This window comes from Episyrphus balteatus, chromosome 3 (genome assembly GCF_945859705.1).
Source record: "Episyrphus balteatus chromosome 3, idEpiBalt1.1, whole genome shotgun sequence".
Taxonomy (NCBI): domain Eukaryota; kingdom Metazoa; phylum Arthropoda; class Insecta; order Diptera; family Syrphidae; genus Episyrphus; species Episyrphus balteatus.
The window spans coordinates 50,667,987-50,694,209 of record NC_079136.1 but is presented as its reverse complement, the minus strand read 5'-3'; the positions used below and the strand labels follow the sequence as shown (position 1 = coordinate 50,694,209).

At 30.2% G+C, this 26,223-nt stretch overlaps 1 protein-coding gene across 6 annotated transcripts in view; it reads left to right on the top strand.

The window, feature by feature from the left end:
- The window catches only part of LOC129916700 (acetylcholine receptor subunit alpha-like), a 206,406-nt gene that overhangs the window by 94,977 nt on the left and 85,206 nt on the right, over positions 1–26,223 (top strand). For 4 of the 6 annotated variants that reach the window (XM_055996806.1, XM_055996805.1, XM_055996803.1 and 1 more), the window contains exons 3-6: positions 20,213–20,796; positions 23,563–23,607; positions 23,678–23,787; positions 24,599–24,779. In XM_055996806.1, coding sequence (XP_055852781.1) covers positions 20,587–20,796; positions 23,563–23,607; positions 23,678–23,787; positions 24,599–24,779 — 546 coding nt within the window. In that variant the 5' untranslated portion in view covers positions 20,213–20,586. The remainder of the gene's footprint in view (positions 1–20,212; positions 20,797–23,562; positions 23,608–23,677; positions 23,788–24,598; positions 24,780–26,223) is intronic. The other 2 variants (XM_055996804.1, XM_055996802.1) reach the window with 1 other exon arrangement.

The following is a 26,223-nucleotide window of genomic DNA, read 5'->3' as shown; positions in this document are numbered from 1 at the left end:
ATAAAAGATCAACAAAATCTGAGCTAATGTTTCCATTTTTTGAGCTTTAGTTACTCCACTAAAGCCTTATGTTTATAATTTTATGTTCTTGTTCATAATTTGTCAAGTCTCACTTTTTCCATTTTTGAAAGGATAACATGTTTCGCGAGAAAACTCACTGAAAACTTCACCCAAAATAACAACATTACTATCTTCCACCAAAGCCATGGTCGTATCCGTTTTTCTTCGCACACAATCTTTGCAATCGTGTCAAATTATATCCCAAGGATATATTGAAACTTCATATACACAAGCCTTATAGAAGAGTTCGTTGAATTTTAAGACGCGAATTGGATCCACAAGACAGAGTTCCGCTATAGAAGAAAGAAGAAAACACGAACATAAAGACGAAAAAGAAAAAAAAAACTGAAAAAGTCGAATGTTCTCAATAGTTAACTTCTTTATTGGGACCCTGGGGGTAATTTATTTCATATTGCTTATTTGGCTTCCAACACTTTGCAGTTGCTGTGTTGCTGCCACCTATAGGTTTTATCAACTTTTTTCTCTCTTCCATAACTTTATCGTCTTCTATTCTAACAAATGTTTGTAGAATATGATGTTGTGCGTTCCCAGAATGAACAAAATAAAAAAATAGTGCACCCGGAAAAACTTTAACCTCTCCAATGGCCGGGAAATTAAGTTTTAAACTTTATAGTGTGTAATGGATTTTGTGTATAGTATACCGAAAGGGTGTAACCCGACATTCGCTTGTACTATATATTTTCTCAAACACGCAACTCTTTTTTGAAAGAAGATTTACAATGTTTTGTGTGTGTGTTTTCTGTCTATATTCTACTTGGGCCCGTTGCGTTAGCATCAGATTTACACAATCTCATCTCGAGGGACTGGTGAAGCTTTTATTGCAAATAAGTTTCTTTATTCTTTGTGTGTCCTAGTTTTCATCATCGTTCCAGATTCTACCACGAGTATGTATGTGTACATTACCTACATTGACTTTGTCTTAAGTTCATTTTATGAGCGTCTTTACGATGTAGCAGCTAATCTCGATGATACCGATGATAAAATTAAGTTTATCTCCTACTTCTAGGTCCTTGAAGGCATAATAAATCTATGGTCGACTATGTTATATGTGTTGGAAAGGATATATTCCGTTCTGTGATTCTTTTTCTCTATGTTGTAACTACAAAATAGAAGCAGAAAAATCATTTTCAAAGGTTTTTAGAGAGATACATATAGATACTCTAGAGGTGCTTTTTTCTTTTTGTTTTTTCTTTTAGAGTTTTTTGTCCCGGGAATATGGTTTTTATTGTTGAGGGAGTATCAACTACATTGTGAAAGAGGAAGTCTCTAGTTTATTGGTTGTAAATCTTACACATGTCGGCTTCTTCTTCTTCTGAATAATGTATTATATGGCCGAACTTAAATGAGTTCTTTTTTTTAGGAGAAACTTACTTTGTTTTTCCTTTATAGTTTAGAATAACTATAGTATCTGGGGATCAATCAATTTATTTTAACCTTTTCAATAAGTGAAAGTTTTGAAAGTATCTTTTTGACCTTGATATAAAGATAAGAATATCTGGAGAAGGAATTTGAAATTTTTGGGTCGTAAGTTGAGTTTACTTTAATTTTTATCATAAAAGAGAAGATATTTTCTCCATTTTTTATCGATTTTTTCCAGTCTCAGTAAAATAAGGCTTGAGCTTCTTCAGTATACTTCATGCGTAAGCATTTCCATGAAATAACATTATTTCGGATTACGAACCCGTTTAAGTCAAGATATAATAAAGGATATATATATTGAAGTGCTACAAAGGAGTGTAATACATAGAGGAACACCACGTTTTCAGAAAAAAATAAAATGCGCAAGTGCGACCCACGAACTTGCTCTTGGAGTTCAAGTTGCTTAAATTTGTAAGACTATTTATATAGAAATTTGGAAAATGTAGGTACCTTTATTCGTTTTTTTAAAAAAAATATAATAAATCTGAAATCAAATTGCCCTCCAAAACAAGTATGCAGTTTTGATTGATATATTAAAGTGCATTTTTAGATAAAAAAAATTAATTAAAAAACTAATTTTTTATAAATATTTTTTTTGGAAAAAATGTTTTTAAATAAAATTGGCATGCCATTTTGTAATAATCACTTATCAACATCTAAAAACAGAATTTCAAAAAAATTCTATGTCCCGCTTTCGAAAATTTGATTTTTCAAAAAAAATTTTCAAATTTTTTTTAAAAAACCAAAAATTATTTTTTTTAAAATTTTTTTTTTACTTATATTAAAATTATATAAATGCTTCTTCACAAAAAGTTTCGTTAAAATCGAACAAGCACTTTCGGAGATAATCGGATTTGTAAAAAATGGTTCTATGGCAGGTACCGCTAATAATGATTTTCAAAAAAAAAAAATTTTATTAGAAGGTAGACCTTGTTTTCATCGTAATGTCATGGGAAAATGCTATCTTACCTTTTTTTTGTACGAATGCATAACTTGATATAAATAGTACCTATATCGCAAGTAAAAAGAGAAGGTAAAAGCTAAGATACCACAAAAATAATTCAGAAATGTCTCTGTCTAAAAAGTACAAGGCACAATTTGGAGACTGCAATCACAATTTTTCAGCCTTTAAGGACTAGTTTTTAACAAAAATTAAATGTGTCACGGTAACGCCCTATAAACTAAAAAAAATTACTAACATAATCTTAAGTTAAAAAATTAAATGCCTCTATAAGCTAAATGGTTTCCAAAATATTTAATCAATTTTGTCAAAGGCAAGTAGACCGGTCATAATAATTTGGCCCTCAAAAAATGTGAAATCATTCCAATTTTTGTAGGTACAAATGTTGCCTGAATATTTATTCTCATTGAAATTTTTTAACATCAATGGAGGTCTCGATCCGACTTTTTGAATCAAAGATGCATTAAAGGTATCGGTACATTTTTCGAAACACAAAATCGTTACAAAACTGTTAGAACATAAAATTAATGTTTTAGGATCAAATTTACGTTAATCAATTGTTTTCAAGCGTAATTATGATCTCGAAATGTTTATTTCGTGCTCTTCCACATTTTCCTTTGCTACAATATTTTGTCAAATATGCTGGTAAAGAGTCATTTGATGTTATTCTTGTGCACACATGCGTAGCACCGTTGCAGGTGTACGTTGCCCTGCCGCCGCACAATGGGGCAAAATGACAAAAAGCTGGCATTAAATCAACCAAAAAAGCTAGACACTTGAAATTTGGAACAAGTCTTACTGATACAAATGTTAGTTCCATAAACAAAAAATACCAAGACTGGAAACTCGGCGGTCAACTGACGTTTGCCTACAAGCTGCGTGGTGTGGTGAATGTCGTGAACCTATCGTTGTGTTCGTATCAAATGTGTGGTGAATGTCGTGAATCTATAAATGTGTGCGTGTTAACGTCATTTACCAACGTGGTGGCTTTCACATATATTCACAGACAGCACTGTACACAAAAGGGTTTCGGGGGAAAGACGTACGAAAGTTTCCAGTCTTGGTATTTTTTGTTTATGGTTAGTTCATAGCCGAAATTTCGAATGGCCACACCCATTTTTAGGGTTACCACCCATACACTTTTTTAAGATTTTCGAAATTTCTCGGAAAATTCTCAATCAGTTTCAATTCAACTTTGAATGCCTTTTGTAAAACAGTAATGCAATTGCAATTATAAAAAAAAAAATAAAAATTAGGATTGCCACTTTTGAATTTTTTTATGTTTTTTTTTTTAATTATTTTTATTTTAATTTTTTTAAATAAATTCATTCAATTAATTTTTTTTTAATATTATATTATACATAAGTACACATTTAAAAATGAACGAATATAATAATTAAGATGTCTTTATCACTCTCAATTTCGACTAAAAAATTGGCATTTATGGAAAATGACATCACCAACTAAAAATTAACAATTTTCACAGGGTAACAAAAAGTAGCAAGAAAACTTTTCATATTCTAAAACAAGATAAAACCCAGAACAAAATGACATGTAAAACTTATTGACGTTTTACGGCGATCACAACTAAAAGACTAAGGTTTTCAGAAGAGTGCAGAAAACACATTATTTTCAGGTTATTATTCATTTTTGACTAGGAATTAAAGTATTTTGAATACAAATTTTTCATAAAAAGAAAATTTATTAGGGATCACTGATTCCATTTCAAAAAGATTCAACTTAGTACAATTAATAAATAATAAACAGTACACAATTTATTGAAACAACCAAAAATGATAAAAAGTCGTAAAAATTCTACCCAGAAGTGATCTTTCTCTTCCTTTGAGACAATTTCCTGAATTACACGTGGTTTGAATTAATTTTTTCTCTCTCATTTCTAATTCTCTATTATTTTTCAAAGAGAAATAGTTTGGTTATTCAAAACAAAGCTAAACTTTATGATTTAATTAAATGCCAGCTTTTTTGAATTTTGCCCCATTGTGAGCCGCCGGGGCACCGATGCAAAACAATTTTTTTTTCTTAATCAAGTTTTGTTCATATCTGAAAACTACTAAAAGTTTTTTGGAGGTATGTAAAAAATGCCCTACTTCTTGCTTTCTGACTTTCTCGTAAGCCACTTAGCGATTTAAACGAAACATTTTGTACAAACACGTTTAAGAAGCCTTTATTTAAAAATTGAGAAAAATATTTAATTCTTTTTCAAAACGGATCAATGAATTTACTTGAAACTTTGTTTATATATGTGGAATAATAGTTTGTTTTTTTTTTAAATAAGGCATACCAATTTTTCTGTTTGAAAACTTTTCAAAAATGTTTAATTAAAAAAATATTTAAAAAAAAATTGCTTCAACAATTTTCAAAAAAATTTTAAAAATTGTTTGTTTTAAAAAAAAATTAAAACATCATACTTCATAAATGCATACATTCAAAAAGCTGTTTTTGTAATTTTAAAATTAACTTTTCTTAAAAAAATAAAATTAATTTGGACAAAGTTTATAAAAAACCTTTACCATTCTAAGAAACTTTAACCTTATGAGCAATTAAGTGTGACCCAGTCATGTATTTTATATTTTCTTCAATTTAACTTTTTATCTTCACTTTCTAACAAGATAAAGTTTTACCGAATTATGATATAAACAAATTTAAATTCAATATCCAAAATGAAACTTTATTTAAGTTTATAATTCTTAAAAATTATTTAACCCTACTACATAAATATAGTTTATGTCATTATAGCAATTAGATGACATCCATTTATAATCCTTTAACAACCTATTTAAGTCATCAATGTGTGGGTGATGTGGGTGTGGTATTCATTTCTCATCTAAATATGAGATAATTATTATAATACTATTTCGTATTTCAACTGGCCAAATTTCTGTCTCTGTGAAAATTTGCTTGTTTGCCATAAATTCCCAACTTCTTGGCTTCTATATAATATTGTGAGATAATGGAATATAAATAGTTCAACTATCAACAGCTCTTTAATGTATGAAGTCATAATATAATGAAAATTGATCTTGATATTATTATCAATTGATTTTGATTTTTAATAATACTTGAGATTTCCAATAATGGTGTCTGTATAATATCGACATTATGTTCTGGTTTACATATAAGATGCCTTAATGTTTATTGTCGAATAAAATTAAGGACAAATGAGTGATTTTCCTTTCCCATAAAAGCGTTCCCTTAGTAAAAGCGTTCCCGCAATTCCCAAACAATCTCTCACTTCCATATTCAAAATGCAACAATATTTAAATCTGTCAATTATAAATCTAATAATTAAGTTCATTTAGCAAAACTAACTCGTGTTTATAATAAAATTTGTGCCACAACAAAACAATAACACCACAAGCATTGATTAAAAACTTCAACTTCAGCTAAGAAGACGATAGGCAAACATAAAACGTTTTTGCTTCATCCTTTCTAATCAAAAATAAGACGTTTTCGCAAAAACACTTGGGTATATATAAATTGAAGATGTGTTTTGTATTGTGTTTGGCTTCCGCAAGGATCTACAGGATCAAAAGTTATATTATAATCAAAAAGTTTATAATTAAAAAGTAATTAGTGGATTATTGTTATTATTCGAGTTCATACATTTCTCATTAAGGTCCTGTATACTCGGAATTAATAATCAGTCAGATAACTAAATTATTATATTAAAACACTCCCGAGGGTCCTTTTTCCTTGACTACACCACACAAATGCCTGTCAGTGTCCGAGTGAGTTTCGAGTTCGAGTTCCAGTTTGAATATTTCCAGTTTGTGTGCGTTTGTGTCAGAGGCAGGGTGCTATTATTGCTATAGGGGGAGGATATAGGAGAGCCAAAGGGGGGGGGGGCAAATTATTATATTTTGTCTCGGCCAGCCTTTTGCTGTGCGCTGCTGACGAAGGAAAGCAATTTTGTCTTATCTCGATTCTCATTAAGATTTTTGAGATTTTTTTTTTTTCTTTTATTTTTTTCCCCTGATTCTTTTTTTGAGTGAAGTGTTGGCCCTAGGGATATTATAAGTATCTCTACGTTTTGCAAGGATTTTATGCGCGACGCGGAGAAAAATCTCAAAAGAAAATCCTTAATTTCTCGTTAAGTAGATTAATAATGTGAAATGCATTTATATTATGTTCCAAAAAAAGTTCCAAATGATTTGAGGGTACAGCAGGATGAAAATTTTAAATCGATTCAAATTTTGATTATTCTGATGAGGTATTTTAAATTATGCGATGGAGGTGTAGGAGAGAGAGAGAAATTGAAACAATTTGCAAACTGCTGCCATTTTGGTGTTTATTCAATTAAGTTTTAAAAAAGTTCTTAGAAATTTTTACAAATATATTCAATTTATTAACGTGGATTGTGGTAATGTTCATTTGTTTGCTTTTTGCACGTAAATTATTGAATTGGGTCAAAATGATTTTGCTCATATAAAATTTAAGTTCAAAATTTTTTTAAAAATGTTTTTACAGGTATACAATATATGATTTTGGTAAGTACTTTGATGAAGTTGTTGACAGTTGCCAATTGTTAACAAAAAAAAAAGAACTAAATTTTCAATTTTTGGTGCACCGAGAAAACATTCATGCTTAAAACAAATAGAATATGTATTAAATTAATCGGATTTCTACATGTATTTTTGCCAAGAGGACTGCCATCTTAAAATAAGTGAATAAATCTTCTTTTTTTCTTGCACCTAAAAAATTAATGCCAAATGAAATTATATTAAGACGAACATCCTTACATTTGGTTTAATCATATAATTGCAAATGCAAATTAAACTTATGAAAAATCACTTCATTCTTAGCAGATACACTTACATTTTTTAAAGAAGAAAATTCTTATTAAAATAAAATGAAGTTCACTTTGATTTTGATAAAGTTTTAACGGATCCTATTTATTTTTATAAGAAATCTTGTTATTTTAAAAAGATAAGTAGGTAATTTAAGAAGATTTTTCTCTGAGTGAGATTGGATTCTGACAAGAATTATGTCCTTCCATTTTTTAAGGCTTTTGGATGAAAACTTTTTCAGAGGTTTTCATTTATCAGAGACAAATTGTTTTCTAAATCTCCATAGATTGATTGGTTTTTGAGAACGGAGAAAGGATGAAAGTCTAATAGTTCGTCTTGTATCCTCATGGGTATACATGGAGATGAGCTGAGCAGCTTGGGAAACAAGACTCTTGTTTTAATTAATTGGGACAAAATTTCTTCGAACCTCTTGAGCAATTGGCGATTTCTTGTCAACTTTGAATGCCAATGACTAAATCCCTTCTTCAGAAACTTTGTAATGATGTCTTAAATGTATTTTCACCTATCCATTTTCTCGAACACATGGCAAAAACAGTTTGAATCGTCGTAGATGATTTTTTCTCTTCAATTAACGTGAAACAGAAACTAAGCCTCTTGATACTTCGTGTCAATAGGCGTGTTTTTTCTAAAACTCAGTAGCTACTCATTTTTCATTTTATTCGCAAAACAATAATAAAAATTACACAAGTAAGTATTTGCTTTTATTGTTTTTCGAATAAAATAAAAAATTAGTAGCTACTGAGTAGAGCTGTAGCAAATCGTATGTATTCGTTACTAAAATGCGGGCATTCACTTCAGTAACGAGTAACGAAACGTTACTTTCTAAACAGTATCGTTACTCGTATGTTTCGTTACTGGGTAGGGCTGTAAAAGTAACGACAAAATGAGTACCCGCATGTATACGTTACTTTTGATACAAGTACCCGCATCAATAATATCGTTACTCGTTACTTTCGTATGCTTAGTATATTTCGTATGCTTCGTGTGTTTCGTATGTTTCGCATGTTTCGTATGTTTCGTTACTTTCGTTACTTTCGCATGCTTCGTACTTTTCGTATATTTCATGTATTTTATACGTTTCGTATGTTTGGTATTTTAAGTATGTTTCGTACGTTGGTATAACGAGTGAAAAAATTTTTTTTTGAAAAAAACCAAAAACAATTTGTATAACCTAAGATACATTTTAAAGCCATAAACATTAATTTAAGTTGCGACGTTCTCATGTTATAAGAGTTTGAAGGTAGCCATACTGAATTTTTTTCGATTTTTTTTAATCAAACGTGGAAACTTTTCTTTATTTTTTTCTATTTTTTCGACAAAACTTTGGTAATTTTTTGTTTATATCCGTTCCGTAATCTTATCACAATTCTTTAGAGACCTTTATTTCAAAAGAACATCGCGCAGATCTCGGAATATTAGCACTTCAATACAACCATGTCCAACAATTTTTCATTTTTTTTTTCTATTGACAGTGATTTTCAAACCTCGTTTTCTCGGCTTTTTTTTTAGTTGAAAATTTTGCTCTGAATATTAACAAATTTTTTCAAAAAACCAAAACACTTTTGTACATTCTTAATCTACTTCGTTTCGTATCTCATATATCGATATATCGGATGATTTAGTAGGTATTGAAATTGGAATGGGGTCGTTACTCGTGTGTTTCGTATCTCGTATGTTTCGTTACTTCAGTACCCAGTAACGAAGCATGCGAGTAACGATACTGTTTAGAAAGTAACGTTTCGTTACTCGTTACTGAAGCAAATACCCGCATTTTAGTAACGAATACATACGATTTGCTACAGCTCTATTACTGGGTACTGAAGTAACGAAACATACGAAACGCACGAGATACGAAACATACGAGTAACGACGCGATTCCAGTTTCAATACTAAATCCGATGTAAGAGATACGAAATGAAGTGATACACTCAATTTGTCGCATTTCGCATCTTGTGTTGGTATCATAACCAATGTCAGAATGCTAACTGCAGATAATTATCTGGAGTTTACTTTTGTCTCGATTAAAACAGTAGTGCCAAGGTTCAATAATCATTGTGTTATCGATAATTTATACAGAAATATCAAAAGAGACGTTTTTGTATTTTCTCTATTTGGCCGAAATATGTATATCCACGACGCGGGAAAGCGGCTATGATACGCCAACAAATGTTACTAGCAACTATGATATGAGCAACTATGATACGAGTATAACGATGTTACGAATTCAAATGCCCCGAATTCAAATGCGACGAATTGTATGGAGGCTTTTTTTTCGTGTTGTATTCGATCTGGCAACAATAAGAGGAACGTTGTGAAATAATGATAATAATGGAACATAAGAGATGTTAGCTGATTGGTCAAACATTAGTATATAAGCCAAACAGAAGGTGGGGTTGGTTGAAATTTTTTTGTAAGGTCTCAAAGAATTATGAAGTCGTTGTCGGTGCAAAGGAAAAATGAAAAAATGATAGAGAAGCAAAAGAAATAAAATTGGAGGGGTGATTGCCATTGCATGTACATATGCTTGAAAGTAAGAAAGCTGGAACATTATAAACGTAAAGGCAAAAACAATGTAAGTAGGTTTGAGCATCTTGCAGACCTTTTAGAACAAGTTTTGGTCTTGTAAGGAGTTTTGTTTTTTAGATTTTAATGAAGGGAGGTCCTTACTAGAGCCTGTCGTAGAAGTGTCCGTGCATCTGTTCAGTTAAGGGTCCATTTGTTAGCTACTGTTTTGAAGTTTGATGATTTTTATGTGACTACATTTTTTATGTTTTAGGTTTAGGTTTTAGGTTTAGACTCAAATAATTTTGTTAATATATAAATACCTACATATCGTCGTCGGTGGAAAGCAAAATTGTTCTTAATCCACTTTTTACCATTAATGAGATAATGATGCAGTTTTACTAATTTGAGGGTGCTCTTTCCGAATTTGAAAAGCGTTTTTGTCTAAAAAAATTTCTGAAAGTTAGACCCGAGTATTCTTAATTGTTCTAGGTTCCATCATATTTTGTTCTAAGTCCACTTTTTATTTAAGGAAAGTGCGTAGATAGGTACTTGTATAGGAATTTTTCTATGTTCAATTTTGGTTTTTAGTAAGAAAAATAGAAGTAGGTTTGTAGGGTTTCTTCAAAAGGAAAAAACAAACTTTATAAAAAATATAACTTGAAATACCGACGAGCAAAAAAATATCACTTTCAATCAAATTGAAACTTAAAAATCGCTTTTTAGTGGGGTGGCTTAGCATTAAAAAAGACCTCCATTATGCACTACTTTGTGATAAAAGCGTGAAACTTATATCTTTGGTAGTACTTAATAGAAGAGTTATTTTGAGATATTGGACCAATTTGTATTCCATCCGGTATGGTAGATCCAAAAGTTTTTGTCTGTTGCACCCGCATTGTTGCATTTTATAGTAAAGCTAATGAAACAATTTTATTAATAAAATACATGATTTCGAGGTAATTTCAAATGCCCGATCGAATAAAATCAATACCAAAATGTCTGAACCATCATGGAAAAAGTTATTGCACTCTTTATAAATAGTCATTTACTTAAAGAACAAGAAGTGAAGTGACATGATGGTCGAGACATTTTGGTATTGATTTTTTTCGATCGGGCGTTACAAAACACCTCGAAATCATGTATCATTTTACTAAAAATGTTTCATTGTCTATACTATGATATGCCACAAATCGAGTGCAACACAGAAAAAGTATTGTATCTACCCTTCCGGATGGAATACAAGGTGGCCCAATATCTCAAAATAACAAAATAACGATTGAACTATTTTTTAACGCTAAGCCTCATACATAAGTTTTATGTTTGACTTCGTTCTACATAAAATGCTTCAAAAGCCAAGTTTAGCTATATGAGCAAATACGTGCGACACTTTCGTGCATTGTACTTATAATTATAATTACATATGCAGAACCTTCTCGTCAGGAGGCTATTGAGCCACTAAAAAAAAAAAACAAATATAAGAAACAAAATCTTCACATTTCAGTTGTTTTGGTTTGGTGGGGGGTTACTTATAAATTTTTATTTAGTCAAAGTAACCACCAATCAAAATTTTTTAAAATGACCAGCCAATAGAAATTGCTTTTCAAATATATACTTAACCTACCTATTTAAAAATTTTCGCAACTACAAAAAAAAAATTCAAATTTCCTATTGGCTATTGCTTTGATAAATAAATTACAAAAATGAAACTGCCCCCACCAAATTGAAACGACTGAAAGTGAAATGCAAATTTGTGTTTTTTTTTTTAGTGGGTCTCTGACCTCCTAAGCAGAGGGTGGTGTAGTTTGTATTACTCTTCTTCTATATTTTTAGCAGATATATATAATATAGATGAAAGATATCTTCATTTATGTGGTCGTATTAGTCTAGGTGGTAAGGTGATTGCCTCCCACTCTCACTGTTTTGGGTTCGCATCCCAAAAGTTACATATGTTTTTTTTTTAATTTTTAATTTTTTTTTTTTTATTTTAAATTTCAAAAAATATTGCAATATAGCATATGCCATATGAATTTAAAATGATTTTTTTTTTTAAGAAAACCTTGAAAAATTTAAACGCGCAGTCTAATTTTCAAATGCTCAGAATGATCTTCAAAAATTTTTCAGCTTCCAACGTCTAGGTATTCAAAAGAATTTTTGGGTACACTCAGGTGTATACGTACTTATTTTTATTACTTCAAAAGAAATGATAATATTTGAAAGCTTTTAGCATTTTTATTTTTGAACTCATTTTTATGTGGAATTAGAAGATTTACACTTTTAGTCCACGAAATTACATAAAAATTATAATTAATTAGTTTAGTTATAGGTTGTCATCGAAAAAAATTGATAGAATAGCGTGAGGACATAAAAATAAATGTTTTTTTTTGCTTTTTTTGATGAAATTTGATTGAGTTCAAAAAATTCTAGCTCTTTTTGTAGATGTCATATAAGGATGATCGATACGAATATTTTAAGCTCAAACAATAGGCTTTCAGATAGTATAAATTTGTTTATACACTGTCTCAGAAAAAATTGCATTTAATAGGTGTTTTTTTGTTTTTTTTTGATGTAAATGATTGTTTTCAATGATATATTTTATACTTTTTGCGCATTGTAAAAAGTTAAAAATGGTTTTATTCTTAAGAAAAAGGGTTTTAAGTTGCATAATTTTTTTTAAGCTTTTAAAATAAAAAAAATAATAGATTGAGAAAATAAAAAGGTATTTTTTTTTAAGCTTTTTCTTGTAAATTATGATTGTTTGAAATAAGTAAACACTTCAATTGACTCATTTAAAAAAAAAGAACACAATCTGTTTTCTGACGACGTTATCACGTAAAATCATCGTCCGTAAACTGGATTTTTTAATTGAATATCAATTGATAATTGTTAAATTTTCAAAGTCCATACCTACTTTTCATAAGATTTAAGGTAAAAAGTTTTTAAAAAATTAAGTGTCACTTAATTTTACACTCATATATAAAGGAGAGTGGGCATTTTGGCCCATCGGTGTAACACATTGAGTCATACATCAAATGAAAGGTCTCGATGAGTGTATTATTTTTTTGTATGGGCACAAGTCTGTATCTCGTGCAGGGAAAGTGCATTGGTGCATTTTATTTTCAAAAATGTATGTAATAAAATTCATAAAAGTATACATTTTGACTAGACGTTCGATAAAATTGTTTCAAAAACATTACAAAACTGTGTTGGAAGTTCAGTTGGGCTATTCCATCACCAGTTTTCACCCATGACGCAATGCATTTTTCGTTTTTTAGAACACTTTTGTATGGGACGTGGCTCATTTGTTTAGATGCTCTATTGACTAGATTCAAAAACATAATAATAACGGTGTTCTGTTTTATTATAAATATATATTATAATAAAAATAAGTACGTATACACCTGAGTGTACCCAAAAATTCTTTTGAATACCTAGACGTTGGAAGCTGAAAAATTTTTGAAGATCATTCTGAGCATTTGAAAATTAGACTGCGCGTTTAAATTTTTCAAGGTTTTCTTAAAAAAAAAAATCATTTTAAATTCATATGGCATATGCTATATTGCAATATTTTTTGAAATTTAAAATAAAAAAAAAAAAATTAAAAATTAAAAAAAAAACATATGTAACTTTTGGGATGCGAACCCAAAACAGTGAGAGTGGGAGGCAATCACCTTTACCACCTAGACTAATACGACCACATAAATGAAGATATCTTTCATCTATATTATATATATCTGCTAAAAATATAGAAGAAGAGTAATACAAACTACACCACCCTCTGCTTAGGAGGTCAGAGACCCACTAAAAAAAAAAACACAAATTTGCATTTCACTTTCAGTCGTTTCAATTTGGTGGGGGCAGTTTCATTTTTGTAATTTATTTATCAAAGCAATAGCCAATAGGAAATTTGAATTTTTTTTTTGTAGTTGCGAAAATTTTTAAATAGGTAGGTTAAGTATATATTTGAAAAGCAATTTCTATTGGCTGGTCATTTTAAAAAATTTTGATTGGTGGTTACTTTGACTAAATAAAAATTTATAAGTAACCCCCCACCAAACCAAAACAACTGAAATGTGAAGATTTTGTTTCTTATATTTGTTTTTTTTTTTTAGTGGCTCAATAGCCTCCTGACGAGAAGGTTCTGCATATGTAATTATAATTATAAGTACAATGCACGAAAGTGTCGCACGTATTTGCTCATATAGCTAAACTTGGCTTTTGAAGCATTTTATGTAGAACGAAGTCAAACATAAAACTTATGTATGAGGCTTAGCGTTAAAAAATAGTTCAATCGTTATTTTGTTATTTTGAGATATTGGGCCACCTTGTATTCCATCCGGAAGGGTAGATACAATACTTTTTCTGTGTTGCACTCGATTTGTGGCATATCATAGTATAGACAATGAAACATTTTTAGTAAAATGATACATGATTTCGAGGTGTTTTGTAACGCCCGATCGAAAAAAATCAATACCAAAATGTCTCGACCATCATGTCACTTCACTTCTTGTTCTTTAAGTAAATGACTATTTATAAAGAGTGCAATAACTTTTTCCATGATGGTTCAGACATTTTGGTATTGATTTTATTCGATCGGGCATTTGAAATTACCTCGAAATCATGTATTTTATTAATAAAATTGTTTCATTAGCTTTACTATAAAATGCAACAATGCGGGTGCAACAGACAAAAACTTTTGGATCTACCATACCGGATGGAATACAAATTGGTCCAATATCTCAAAATAACTCTTCTATTAAGTACTACCAAAGATATAAGTTTCACGCTTTTATCACAAAGTAGTGCATAATGGAGGTCTTTTTTAATGCTAAGCCACCCCACTAAAAAGCGATTTTTAAGTTTCAATTTGATTGAAAGTGATATTTTTTTGCTCGTCGGTATTTCAAGTTATATTTTTTATAAAGTTTGTTTTTTCCTTTTGAAGAAACCCTACAAACCTACTTCTATTTTTCTTACTAAAAACCAAAATTGAACATAGAAAAATTCCTATACAAGTACCTATCTACGCACTTTCCTTAAATAAAAAGTGGACTTAGAACAAAATATGATGGAACCTAGAACAATTAAGAATACTCGGGTCTAACTTTCAGAAATTTTTTTAGACAAAAACGCTTTTCAAATTCGGAAAGAGCACCCTCAAATTAGTAAAACTGCATCATTATCTCATTAATGGTAAAAAGTGGATTAAGAACAATTTTGCTTTCCACCGACGACGATATGTAGGTATTTATATATTAACAAAATTATTTGAGTCTAAACCTAAAACCTAAACCTAAAACATAAAAAATGTAGTCACATAAAAATCATCAAACTTCAAAACAGTAGCTAACAAATGGACCCTTAACTGAACAGATGCACGGACACTTCTACGACAGGCTCTAGTAAGGACCTCCCTTCATTAAAATCTAAAAAACAAAACTCCTTACAAGACCAAAACTTGTTCTAAAAGGTCTGCAAGATGCTCAAACCTACTTACATTGTTTTTGCCTTTACGTTTATAATGTTCCAGCTTTCTTACTTTCAAGCATATGTACATGCAATGGCAATCACCCCTCCAATTTTATTTCTTTTGCTTCTCTATCATTTTTTCATTTTTCCTTTGCACCGACAACGACTTCATAATTCTTTGAGACCTTACAAAAAAATTTCAACCAACCCCACCTTCTGTTTGGCTTATATACTAATGTTTGACCAATCAGCTAACATCTCTTATGTTCCATTATTATCATTATTTCACAACGTTCCTCTTATTGTTGCCAGATCGAATACAACACGAAAAAAAAGCCTCCATACAATTCGTCGCATTTGAATTCGGGGCATTTGAATTCGTAACATCGTTATACTCGTATCATAGTTGCTCATATCATAGTTGCTAGTAACATTTGTTTGCGTTTCATCATTACTAATTCCCACGACGCAACCAATCTGTTTATGGCCTTGGTGTTAATGGTATTGATATTTAGCTTAAGAATGTACAAAAGTTTTTTGGTTTTTCAAAAAATTACTTTATTTTCGGTGCAAAATTTTCAACATAAAAAAAAAGCAGAGAAAACGCGGTTTGAAAATGACTCTCAATAGAAAAAATAAATGAAAAATTGTTCGACATGGTTGTATTGAAGTGTTAATATTTCGAGATCTGCGAGTTGTACTGATTACTGAACAGATTACTGAACGAATATAAACAAAAAATAACCAAAGTTTTGTCGAAAAATTTGGACAAAAATCAAAAAAGTTTCCACGTTTGATTAAAAAAAAAAACAAAAAAAATTCAATATAGCTACCTTTAAACTCTTATTACATGAGAATGCCGCAACTAATTTTGATTACATGAGAATGCCGCAACTAATTTTGATTTTTATGACCTTAAAATTTAGCTTAGATTATGGAAATTGTTTTTGGTTTAAAAAAAAAAAAAAATTTTTACACCCTTATACCAATGTACGAAACATACTTAAAATACCAAACATACGAAACGTATAAAATACATGAAATATACGAAATGTACGAAACGCACGAAGCATGCGAAAGTAACGAACCATGCAAAACACACGAAACATACGAAATATGCGAAAAATGCGAAACATACGAAAGTAACGAGTAACGATATTATTGATGCGGGTACTAGTATCAAAAGCAACGTATACATGCGGGTACTCATTTTGTCGTTACTTTTACAGCCCTATACTTAACCTATGCATCTTTTGCAAATGGTATGAGCAAGATAATATTCCTAACATTTTATAGCTTTAAATCTATTCACCAAATTTTCTCCAACCACAGGATTTAACTTCTGTTGTTTTCAAAACGGGCCTTAAATTGTTGTAATAAATACAACCCTGTCATGTCCCTAAATGTATAATCATTTAAAAAATAATAATTCCAAACATAATAAAGTAATATTCATGATCCTTCAACTCTCCCAGAGACAGAAAGAGAAAGAAAAAAGCATTATTAAATCCTTTCCTGCCATTCTATCCCACAGAAGCAATTAATTTTTATGATAATTATCATTATGATTACAATAAAAGGCAATGTTTACATTTTAAGGCATAATAACTACCACGTTCATTGGTTTCCACGGGCACAAAGTTCACCAGTATAAATTGCTGTGTTTTGCTGAAGCACGCCCTCGGGGGTATGTGCCGCGGCAAAGGAATTGACCAGAACATTGAGTATTTAGTATACCAAGGACGACAGTTGTCATAGGTCCTACATAATATACACAAACCGTTTACCTGGTTATAATTTCATACATTCCCATTTTCCAGATCCTAGTATATACAAACATACTCAACACTCATATTTGTTATAGGTAAGTATAAGTACTCGAGTTATGCCTCATAAAATTTAATCATAAAGTGGGTATTATGCTATATTAAAATAATGTCTCGTCTTGAGTTAAATTTTGGGGTTTACATCCTGCCAGTTTGTGTGTGTGGGTGTTGTATGCAATTCCATCAATTTAATCTTAATGTCTGAAGAGGATGTTATAATGAGGATAGGAGGTATATGCATGAAGTGTGGCAGGTTTCAATGAAATTAAAAAGGAAACATCAAAGTTTTATGATGCAATTAAATTGAGTGGATCAATTCAAGGGTTTTGAGTTTTATAAGGGTGTTTACCAGGCGTTTAACTCTTGGATATCGATATGAGTCTATTGATTTTCTACATGCTTTAAATTTGTTTATCCCTAAATAAACTTAAAGCCCACAAATGACCGACAAAAGAAATTTAATTTTGTGGAAAATTCGTCCTGAAATCAAGTTATGTAAAGTTAAAATCTCGATCCTTGAAACATGTTGACACTATTTCAAACCAAAAAACACCCACGGTACATATCTTTTTCTTCTACATTTCTTTCAATTCAATTGAAATTCCAAAATTAAATGTCGGAATTCCCTTCACGAAATTACAAAATTCAACATAAAATACAAATAAACAATAAAAAAAAAAAATAAAATAAAACATCTACCACCTGCGAAATAGAATCTCTTCTCTTCAAAAGGACGACTTTTTCTCCAATTACTATGACTTCCTTTTCAAGAAAAAAAAAAATAATAAAAACTAAACAGCACAAGGAAAAAAAAAAGTATCGACTTGACACGGAAGTTCCTGGAAATAGATTTTATTGGAAACTTATTCGGTTTTATTTTCACGTTTCGCTTGCAAATAAAAACAATTTTCTGTTTTTTATTTTGTTATTTTTAACACTTTTCCCAAAAAAAGTAAGGACATGAAAATATTCACAAAATTGAATTTTTTTACTTTGTTATAAGGAAGTTTGTAGAAAAGGAGCTTCTAGAAGGCGTTAACTTACAAAGGATGACATATATATGGGTACCTACTTGGAATCTGTTACAGAAATAAGAAAACGTTGAGGTGCAATATTTTCCTTCGAAATAGAAAAACAAAGAAGAAAAGATATGACAACGATATACGTATACCAATAACCGGTCTGTTATAGTACCAAAGAAAACTTTTATATTAGTTTGAATATAGTTTATTGCAAAACAGGATAATATTTGGGTGACGGAATTTTTTTTAAGAAGAAGAAAATACTTTGTGCAATGAAGTGGATGTTGGAGAAACTAAATCAACACAACATACAATTCGTATGTTTTTTTTTTTCTATGTTATGTAGCTAGTTTTCCAATTAAGAATTTAAACACCAAGATGGCAATAAGTTAAAGTGAGTGAAGTTGAAGGATAAAATCAATAACAAAAACACTCGATACTTCTATTCAAAACAAAACTACTCCACCGAAAACTCGAAAAATAGGTAGTTTTTTTTTGACAAAATTGTTTGTGCGTTGTGAGTGTACTTCCATATTTTCACGTTTTTAATTTTTTCCTGGACATATTCGCATCTTTTAAGAAATTGATTTTCTTTGCAGATTTTTTGGAATTTTTGCAAAATTTATGGGAAAACTACAAACAAAATAAGTTTTTTTCTTGTTGTTTTCTTGGGGTTATTACTTAAAAAGTTTTTTTTTTTTCAAAAATGGATTTGTGTATAACAAAAAGAAAAAACACTACGCAAAAATTGATGACCCTGATGGTAAATCGATGAACTAAAATCAGCCGGTAACAGAAAGTAACGACTTTTTGATTAAAAAAAATAGAGTTTTATTAATTGTGTTATTTTGCAATAATAAGTAGCTCTTTGATTAATTTTTTTTGTTGGATCAATTAAAGAAGGTTTTTTTTCATTTGGGGAAAATTATATTGCTTTTTTCATATAACTACACATTTCAAAATGCATTACAAAATGAGTTTTTCATGAAATGATTATTCAAAAATAGGGCCAAAAATGAAAAATCCGCTCAGACCATAATCTAATTTTATTCATTACCTTTAAATTGACATATATATCATATGTGTTTTCCACTTCAGTTTCTCTTAAACTATTCAAGAAAAATGTTGTTTTGGACTATTTTGCAAAAACTGTTACTGAAATATTAAAATAAGGTATGAACAAAATTAAAAAAATAAAAATGTGGCTAGACCATATTTTAGATTAAATGTCAATCTTTCTTTAGCAAATTAGTTTTTTGCAATAAGTGTTTTGTGGACCTGACAAACTGTGCAGAAATTTTCCAAATTTCTCGTTTTTCTCAAAATTCTGTCCGGAGGCCTCTTAACCATTTTTTTATAGGTACAATTTATCGTGTGCTTTTCAAGGTCACTTTCACAGTCACTCTGTGAAAAAAAAAAACAAGAAAATATGTACATACGTTGTTGAAAGAAATCTTGTTTGATATCTTACAAGAAAATTAATTAAAGACTTAAAAAAATAAAGTTCGCTGCTCAGCTCTTTCGTTTATAGTAAAGTAAAGTATTAAGAAATACAGGGTGTCCCACAGTCACCGCCCCAAATGAATACCATGGATTCCTGAGGTCATTTTAAGTCGAAAAACTTAAGAGGTAATTTTCTCGTTTTCGTCCTGTTTTCGAGTTACCACGGTTTTTATGATTTTTGCTCTCTTGTCCTTTAACTGGCCTTATCTTTGCCAAACTACGTTTGATTTGAAAGATTTTTTTTTACAACCAATCAAGAATTTACTACAGTTTAAGTTTGTCTCAAAACTTTTTTTTCTGAGGACAACCGTTTCGCCACAATTTTGCATCAAACACAATTTTCTTCGTTTTTTAAGTTGTTTTTTACACTTTCATATCATTTTAGTCAAAAAAACAAGTTAATGAGTATTAATTTTTTGTGCTTTTTATTAAAGCCCAGTTTATTTTCATAAAAAAAATAAGTTTTATTTTATAAAAAAGGCTACTGAAAGTAATTTAAAAAAAATGAACAAACTGAGTGAATTTAAAAAAAAAAATAATTTTTAAATACAAAATTAATTACACTTTTCAATTAACAAATAAATCTTTTTTTTTTCTTTTCAGATGGACGACCTAAATCAACTTCGAATACACAGTAGAACAAAAATCTTTCTATTTATCACGAGACTCTCAATCTCAATGCCCTTCTAAGAAGACATTAATAAAAAGGAATATAAAAAAAAACCCTTCACACTCATCCTAGCACACACACACTCATCACGAGTATAACGGACGAAATTATTATTCATTCACATTGAACTCGGAAAAAGTCAAAAAATCAAAAAAATGTCACATCTTCAACAACCGCATACAAATCTCTGTTGATGCAGCAGTAAATATTCCTTTTTCTCTCTAACTTTCTATCTCTCTCTCTGTCAACCCCACCCGCCGGTAAACTGCATCAACCATAGCAAAGCAACCTTCAAACGGTCTTCAAAATGAAAATGTCACCCACAACGGGGGAGACGATACGAGCATGGCTCCTATCGGCTCTCATGGTCCATGGAGCGGTGGCGGGCAATCCCGATGCAAAAAGGCTCTATGACGATCTACTTAGTAATTACAACAAATTGGTGCGACCTGTGGTAAATACAACCGATGTCCTTAAAGTCTGCATAAAGCTGAAATTGTCACAGCTTATTGATGTGGTAAGTACTCTATATCCTTACATCCTGATGTCCAAAATGCCTCAAGTTTCACAGTCATTCACACAATTTTCCTCCTTTTTTCACTCCTTTATATCTCTCGACCATCAAAAATTTTCATTTCAAAAATAAATAAAAAAAAAAAAAAAAAGGACGAAGGAAAAAAAACCAACTGTTCACAACTCACAAGTCCCTTAAGGCCATTTAACGTTTTAAACTGTCATGTTCCATTTTTAATGTCACACATGACAAGCAAACAGCAAAAACTCAAGCTGCTGACTTTCTCTTACTAAACGATTACAAGCAAATAAAAGCAAAGGTGCGACCGCAGGCAATGAGGGCATAAAAGTTGGGGGTGCGGTGCGGTCGGTGTTCGGTGCGGTACAAGTTGTGGGTGTTGTATGGGAATATACACAATTTCATGAGAAATGGAACATCAAGTGGAAAGGATACCCGCAATGCTGCTCGAGCTCGAGCAGTTCTAATTGAGAAAAGTACCTTTTAAGAGCTGTCACGATGTCCCTAGGGTCAAAAGAGTTTACATTTTTTTCGTTCTTTGTTGTTGTAAATTTCTCTCTCTCACTCTACATACCACTTGAAGATATACAAAAGAAAAGAAGTCACATAAAAGGATGACAGCTTTCTTTGAATACAAATACAAAAAAAAACAAGATACAATTTTTTTTTGTAATAAAATGTCCCTGGGAATCCTGGACGAACAACTACGACGACTGAATAAACTACTCAACTTTATTCATCACACTAACATAAGAAAACTAAGAAAAACTTTGTATACACTATAGAACTAAGCTACAACTACAGATTCATTTGATATTCATGCCAAGGATTTATGAACACTACTTACCGTTGTTTTTTAGTTTTCAATTCATTCACTCGCTCACTCATTCATTTCATTCATTTTCGTTCGTTATTATTATTATTCACTGAAACGAAAGGAGTTGACACTTTTTCAATTAAATTAGAGACACACAGCAGGGAAAAAGAGAGAGAAAGTTAAAAGTGACATAATTATGAACCAGTTTTGACTAGGAGGCCGAGCTTCTTCCGGGGTGAAAATATGGCCGACCGACGATGACTCTAGGTGCTAACTAACACTTTCATTGGCTTTTCATTTATTAATAAGAATCCATTGGAATTAGCTTTGAGACAAATTTTCTTCTTAAAAGGACACCAATGTGTCCTCCCGACTGAAGATGATTCTAGCAAAGTTTTGTGCATCAATGTTTTAAAAATTTTCCATTCAAGGTAATAATTTGAAAGTTTTGACAAAAAATAGAAAAATTGAAAACTTTTTTTTGGAAAAATATTTTTCCATTGTCATTTTCTATTGGTTCATCATTTTTCATAGAATTATGCGAGCAATGAGAAGACAAATAAAAGCTAGGTGGAATAACTTTTTGCATAGTTTTTTTTGTGAATTACAGTTGGACTTTGGTGGAAGTTTTTTTTTTTCAATTGGACGTGACATGATGTGACAGTGGTTGGGTAGATTTTGATTGTTTTATGCGCTCAAATTTGTAGGTTACTTTGAATAGAGAATTTTTATTGTTTTTGTCTTTTCAAGTCAGAAAAAAGGATTTAACTTTGGACTTTTTTCTATCATAGGTTTAAATGTAATGATTTGTTTTGCAAAATGTTTATTTTGTTCATTGTTACTATTTGATTGGCTGTTGAATTATGCGTTTTAGAGGTACTGAAGTTTCATCAGTCTTTGAAGTCTTTTTGCTCGATGAAGAATTTTTTTCTTCATAAAGTCACATCTCTCTTTGAAGTCTTTTTGTTCGATGAAAAATTTTTTTCTTCATGACATTGCATCTTTCTTTGAAGTCTCCTTATTCTATGAAGAAGTTTTTCTTCATGAAGCCGCATCCCTCTTTGAAGTCCTTTTACTCTATGAAGAATTTGTCTTCGTCATGAAGTCGCATCTCTCTTTAAAGTCTATTTATTGTATGAAAAATTTTGTTCTTCATGAAGTCGCATCCCTCTTTGAAGTCTTTTTACTCGGTAAAGAATTTTTTTCGTCATGAATTCGTATCCCTCGTTGAAGTCTTTCTGTTCGATGAAGAATTTTTTTTCTTTATGAAATTGCATCCCTCTTCGAAGTCTATTTATTCTATGAAGAATTTTTTCCTTCATGAAGTCGCATCCGCGTTTGAAGTCTTTACTCTACGAAGAATTTTTTCTTCATGAAGTGGCATTCCTCTTTGAAGTCTTTTTACTCTATTAAGAATTATTTTCTTCATGAAGTCGCATCTTTTTTTGAAGTCTATTTATTCTATGAAGAACTTTTTTCTTCATGAAGTCGCATGCCTGTTTGAAGTCTTCTTACTCTATGAAGAATTTTTTTCTTAATAAAGTCGCATCCCTCTTTGAAGTCTTTTTGCTCGATAAAGAATTTTTTTCGTCATGAAGTCGCGTCCCACTTTGAAGTCTTTTTACCCTACGAAGATTTTTTTCTTCATGAAGTGACATCCCTCTTTGAAGCCTATTTATTCTATGAAAATTTTTTTCTTAATGAAGTCGCATCCCACTTTGAAGTCTTTCTAATCGATAAAAAATTTTTTCACTCAGTAAGTCGCATCTCACTTTTAAGCCTTTTTGCTCGATGAAGATTTTTTTTCGCTCATGCAGTCGCATCCCTTCTTGAAGTCTTTTTTATTGATGAAGAATTCTTTCTTCATGAAGTCTCACCATTCTTTGAAATCCTTAATTCTTAAAAAAAAATTCTCAATTTATCTTTTATTGCAGAACCTGAAAAATCAAATAATGACAACGAATCTTTGGGTGGAACAGGTATGTTAACTCTATCATCAACCAAACACAATTTAAACTCTCTCTGAAATCAAAAATTTCAAAATTGTAGTCCTGGTACGATTACAAACTAAGATGGGAACCTAAAGAATACGGTGGTGTTCACATGTTGCACGTACCCTCCGATCACATCTGGCGGCCAGATATTGTATTATACAACAAGTAAGTATGATTTTTGCAACAAAAAAAAATCAATTTATAAGAAAAATAAAAAAGCAGAATTACAATTTCGACTCAAATAGTTCTAAAAAAAATACAAACAGCGAAAAAATATAATACAATTTTGTGTATTCTTGCGAGAATTCTTAAAAAGAAAAACAAAGACAATTCCCCTCTACATACATAAATTATATATAAATATCTATTTATAAGTTTAATTTATATTTTGATTTTTATTTCATTTTTAAATTCTCATTCTTGAATCTACTTATTCGTAAAAAAAAAAAAAATATTAACTCTGAATATATTCATATCTCTCTACTATACATTATGTACTAAATTTTTAAATGTTTTATTTCGAATTATTTCGATATATCAGTGTGAAGCTAAATTTTATTTAAAAATCGAAAACAATTTCCTTAAAAACTAAACTTAAATAAAAAAAATATATTATTACTTAAAAAAAAAAAAAAAAACAAATTACAATTACAGTTTAGGAGAAAAAAAAGTTTGAATGCTATTTTTTTTTTTGTAAGGAGTTAACCAATAGGATAATTTATATGAAACATACAATAACACACACACTCACACACAGTCAAATCCTCTTCACTACATCAAAAACACCCATTTTCAACCCAAGTACAGTCTCTCTTACAGTTCTGCCTTAATTTTTTTAAAGAGAACTCCATAATATTATTATAATAATAAGTTATAATTTTCTATTATTTAAGTATATTTTCAATATTAAATTAAAAAAAAAAAAACAATACAATTAAAAAATGAAAAAAAAAAAACATAAATAAACTATAATTAGTGCCGATGGTAACTTCGAAGTGACACTAGCAACAAAAGCAACTATTTATTCTGAAGGATTAGTTGAGTGGAAACCGCCAGCTATATACAAATCATCATGCGAAATAGATGTAGAATATTTCCCATTTGACGAACAGACATGTGTCCTGAAATTTGGCAGTTGGACATATGATGGGTTCAAGGTAGGTTTATAAACCAAATTGTAAGACAAAAAAAAAACTACAAGAGTATGAAAAAACAAAAATTAGAAAAGTTGTCAAAATACAAAATAAAATTGATCTTTTGAATAGTACAATGGAGGTTATTGGTAAGCGTTTACTGAAAAAGAGCGTGAACAAAACTCAAATCTAAACGAAAAAAAAAAAACCATTCTGATTCATAGTTCAGTGAAGTTGCTTTTGATAGATTGTAGTTGCTGGAAAAACAAGATGGCTGGTTTCAAAACATTTAAAATTTTTAAATACTGCTTTTGGATTTGAGAATTATTATAACAATATTTGTTGTGTACTGCCAAGTAAATAAGCAAAAAGAAACGCTTAGCGAATTCGTCGTTCAAACCTCTAAAATATTGCTTATGGAAATGCGAGCAAATTTTTTATTTTGTAAAACGAAATTTTGAAAAGAGTCTGTTTCTGGTAAAAATTGCTAGGACTTTAAACTATTTAGTTTGAGTTTCAATGCCGTACGAAATTGATTTGGTAATTTTGAAATTTCGACTAAATAAATTTTGTCCGCAGCATGATAAATTCAATAAGGGGACAATTTCAATGGATAGAGGTTTGAGCAAAATCAAATCAAAAAAATCCTCTTAGATATCCAGAAAAAAACCAAAAAATGTTTTTCCAGAAATTAATATAAAATTTAAGTACACTATTTTTCAGTAATAATAGGGTTTTAGCATATCCTTTTTTAATCAGAGTACTCGGCAAAAGTTTCCAAATTTTTTTTTCAAACTCAAAAATGTCCTCAAATTTTCCAATTATGGACATTAACGCAAAACAAAAATAGTTTGTATTTTGTATTGTTTTTCAACAAATTTTTATTTGGATTGCAAAATGGAAAAAAGGTTAAAAAAGTGAGGCGGCTTAGCAACAAATGATGAATCGTTGTTAAAAACTAATTTATCAAAATTAAGAAAATTGAAAAAAAAAAAAAAAATAAAAAAAATACCATGCTTAAGCACTTGTTGAGTAATTAAAAATAAGAAAAATAAAAGTTTCAGTATTCCTTGCATTTTTGTTATTCAGCACTGTTTAGAAACACCAATTAAAAGATTTCTTTAGGTGATCTTGCTATGATTATAATCAACAATCGACAAATTAAATTTCTTGCTACCAGTGTATTTCTATAAATTTATAAAGTTACGGTGTGAGCAAATTTTGTATCTATTTGGCACATAATAGTTCCTATTTAAGGAAGCTTTAGAAGCGAGTCACAATGGTATTTGAAAATCTAGACTAAATCACAACATAAAAAAGAAAGAAAAAGAAATAATAATAAAAAAACTATAAACGAAAGTTCGCTGCTCAACTCTTTTGTTTGAACAAACTTGAATTTGTCGTTTCATTTTGCTTTTAAATTCTTCTAATAAGGGTTTTAGCTAATACAGAAATAATTTAAAATAAG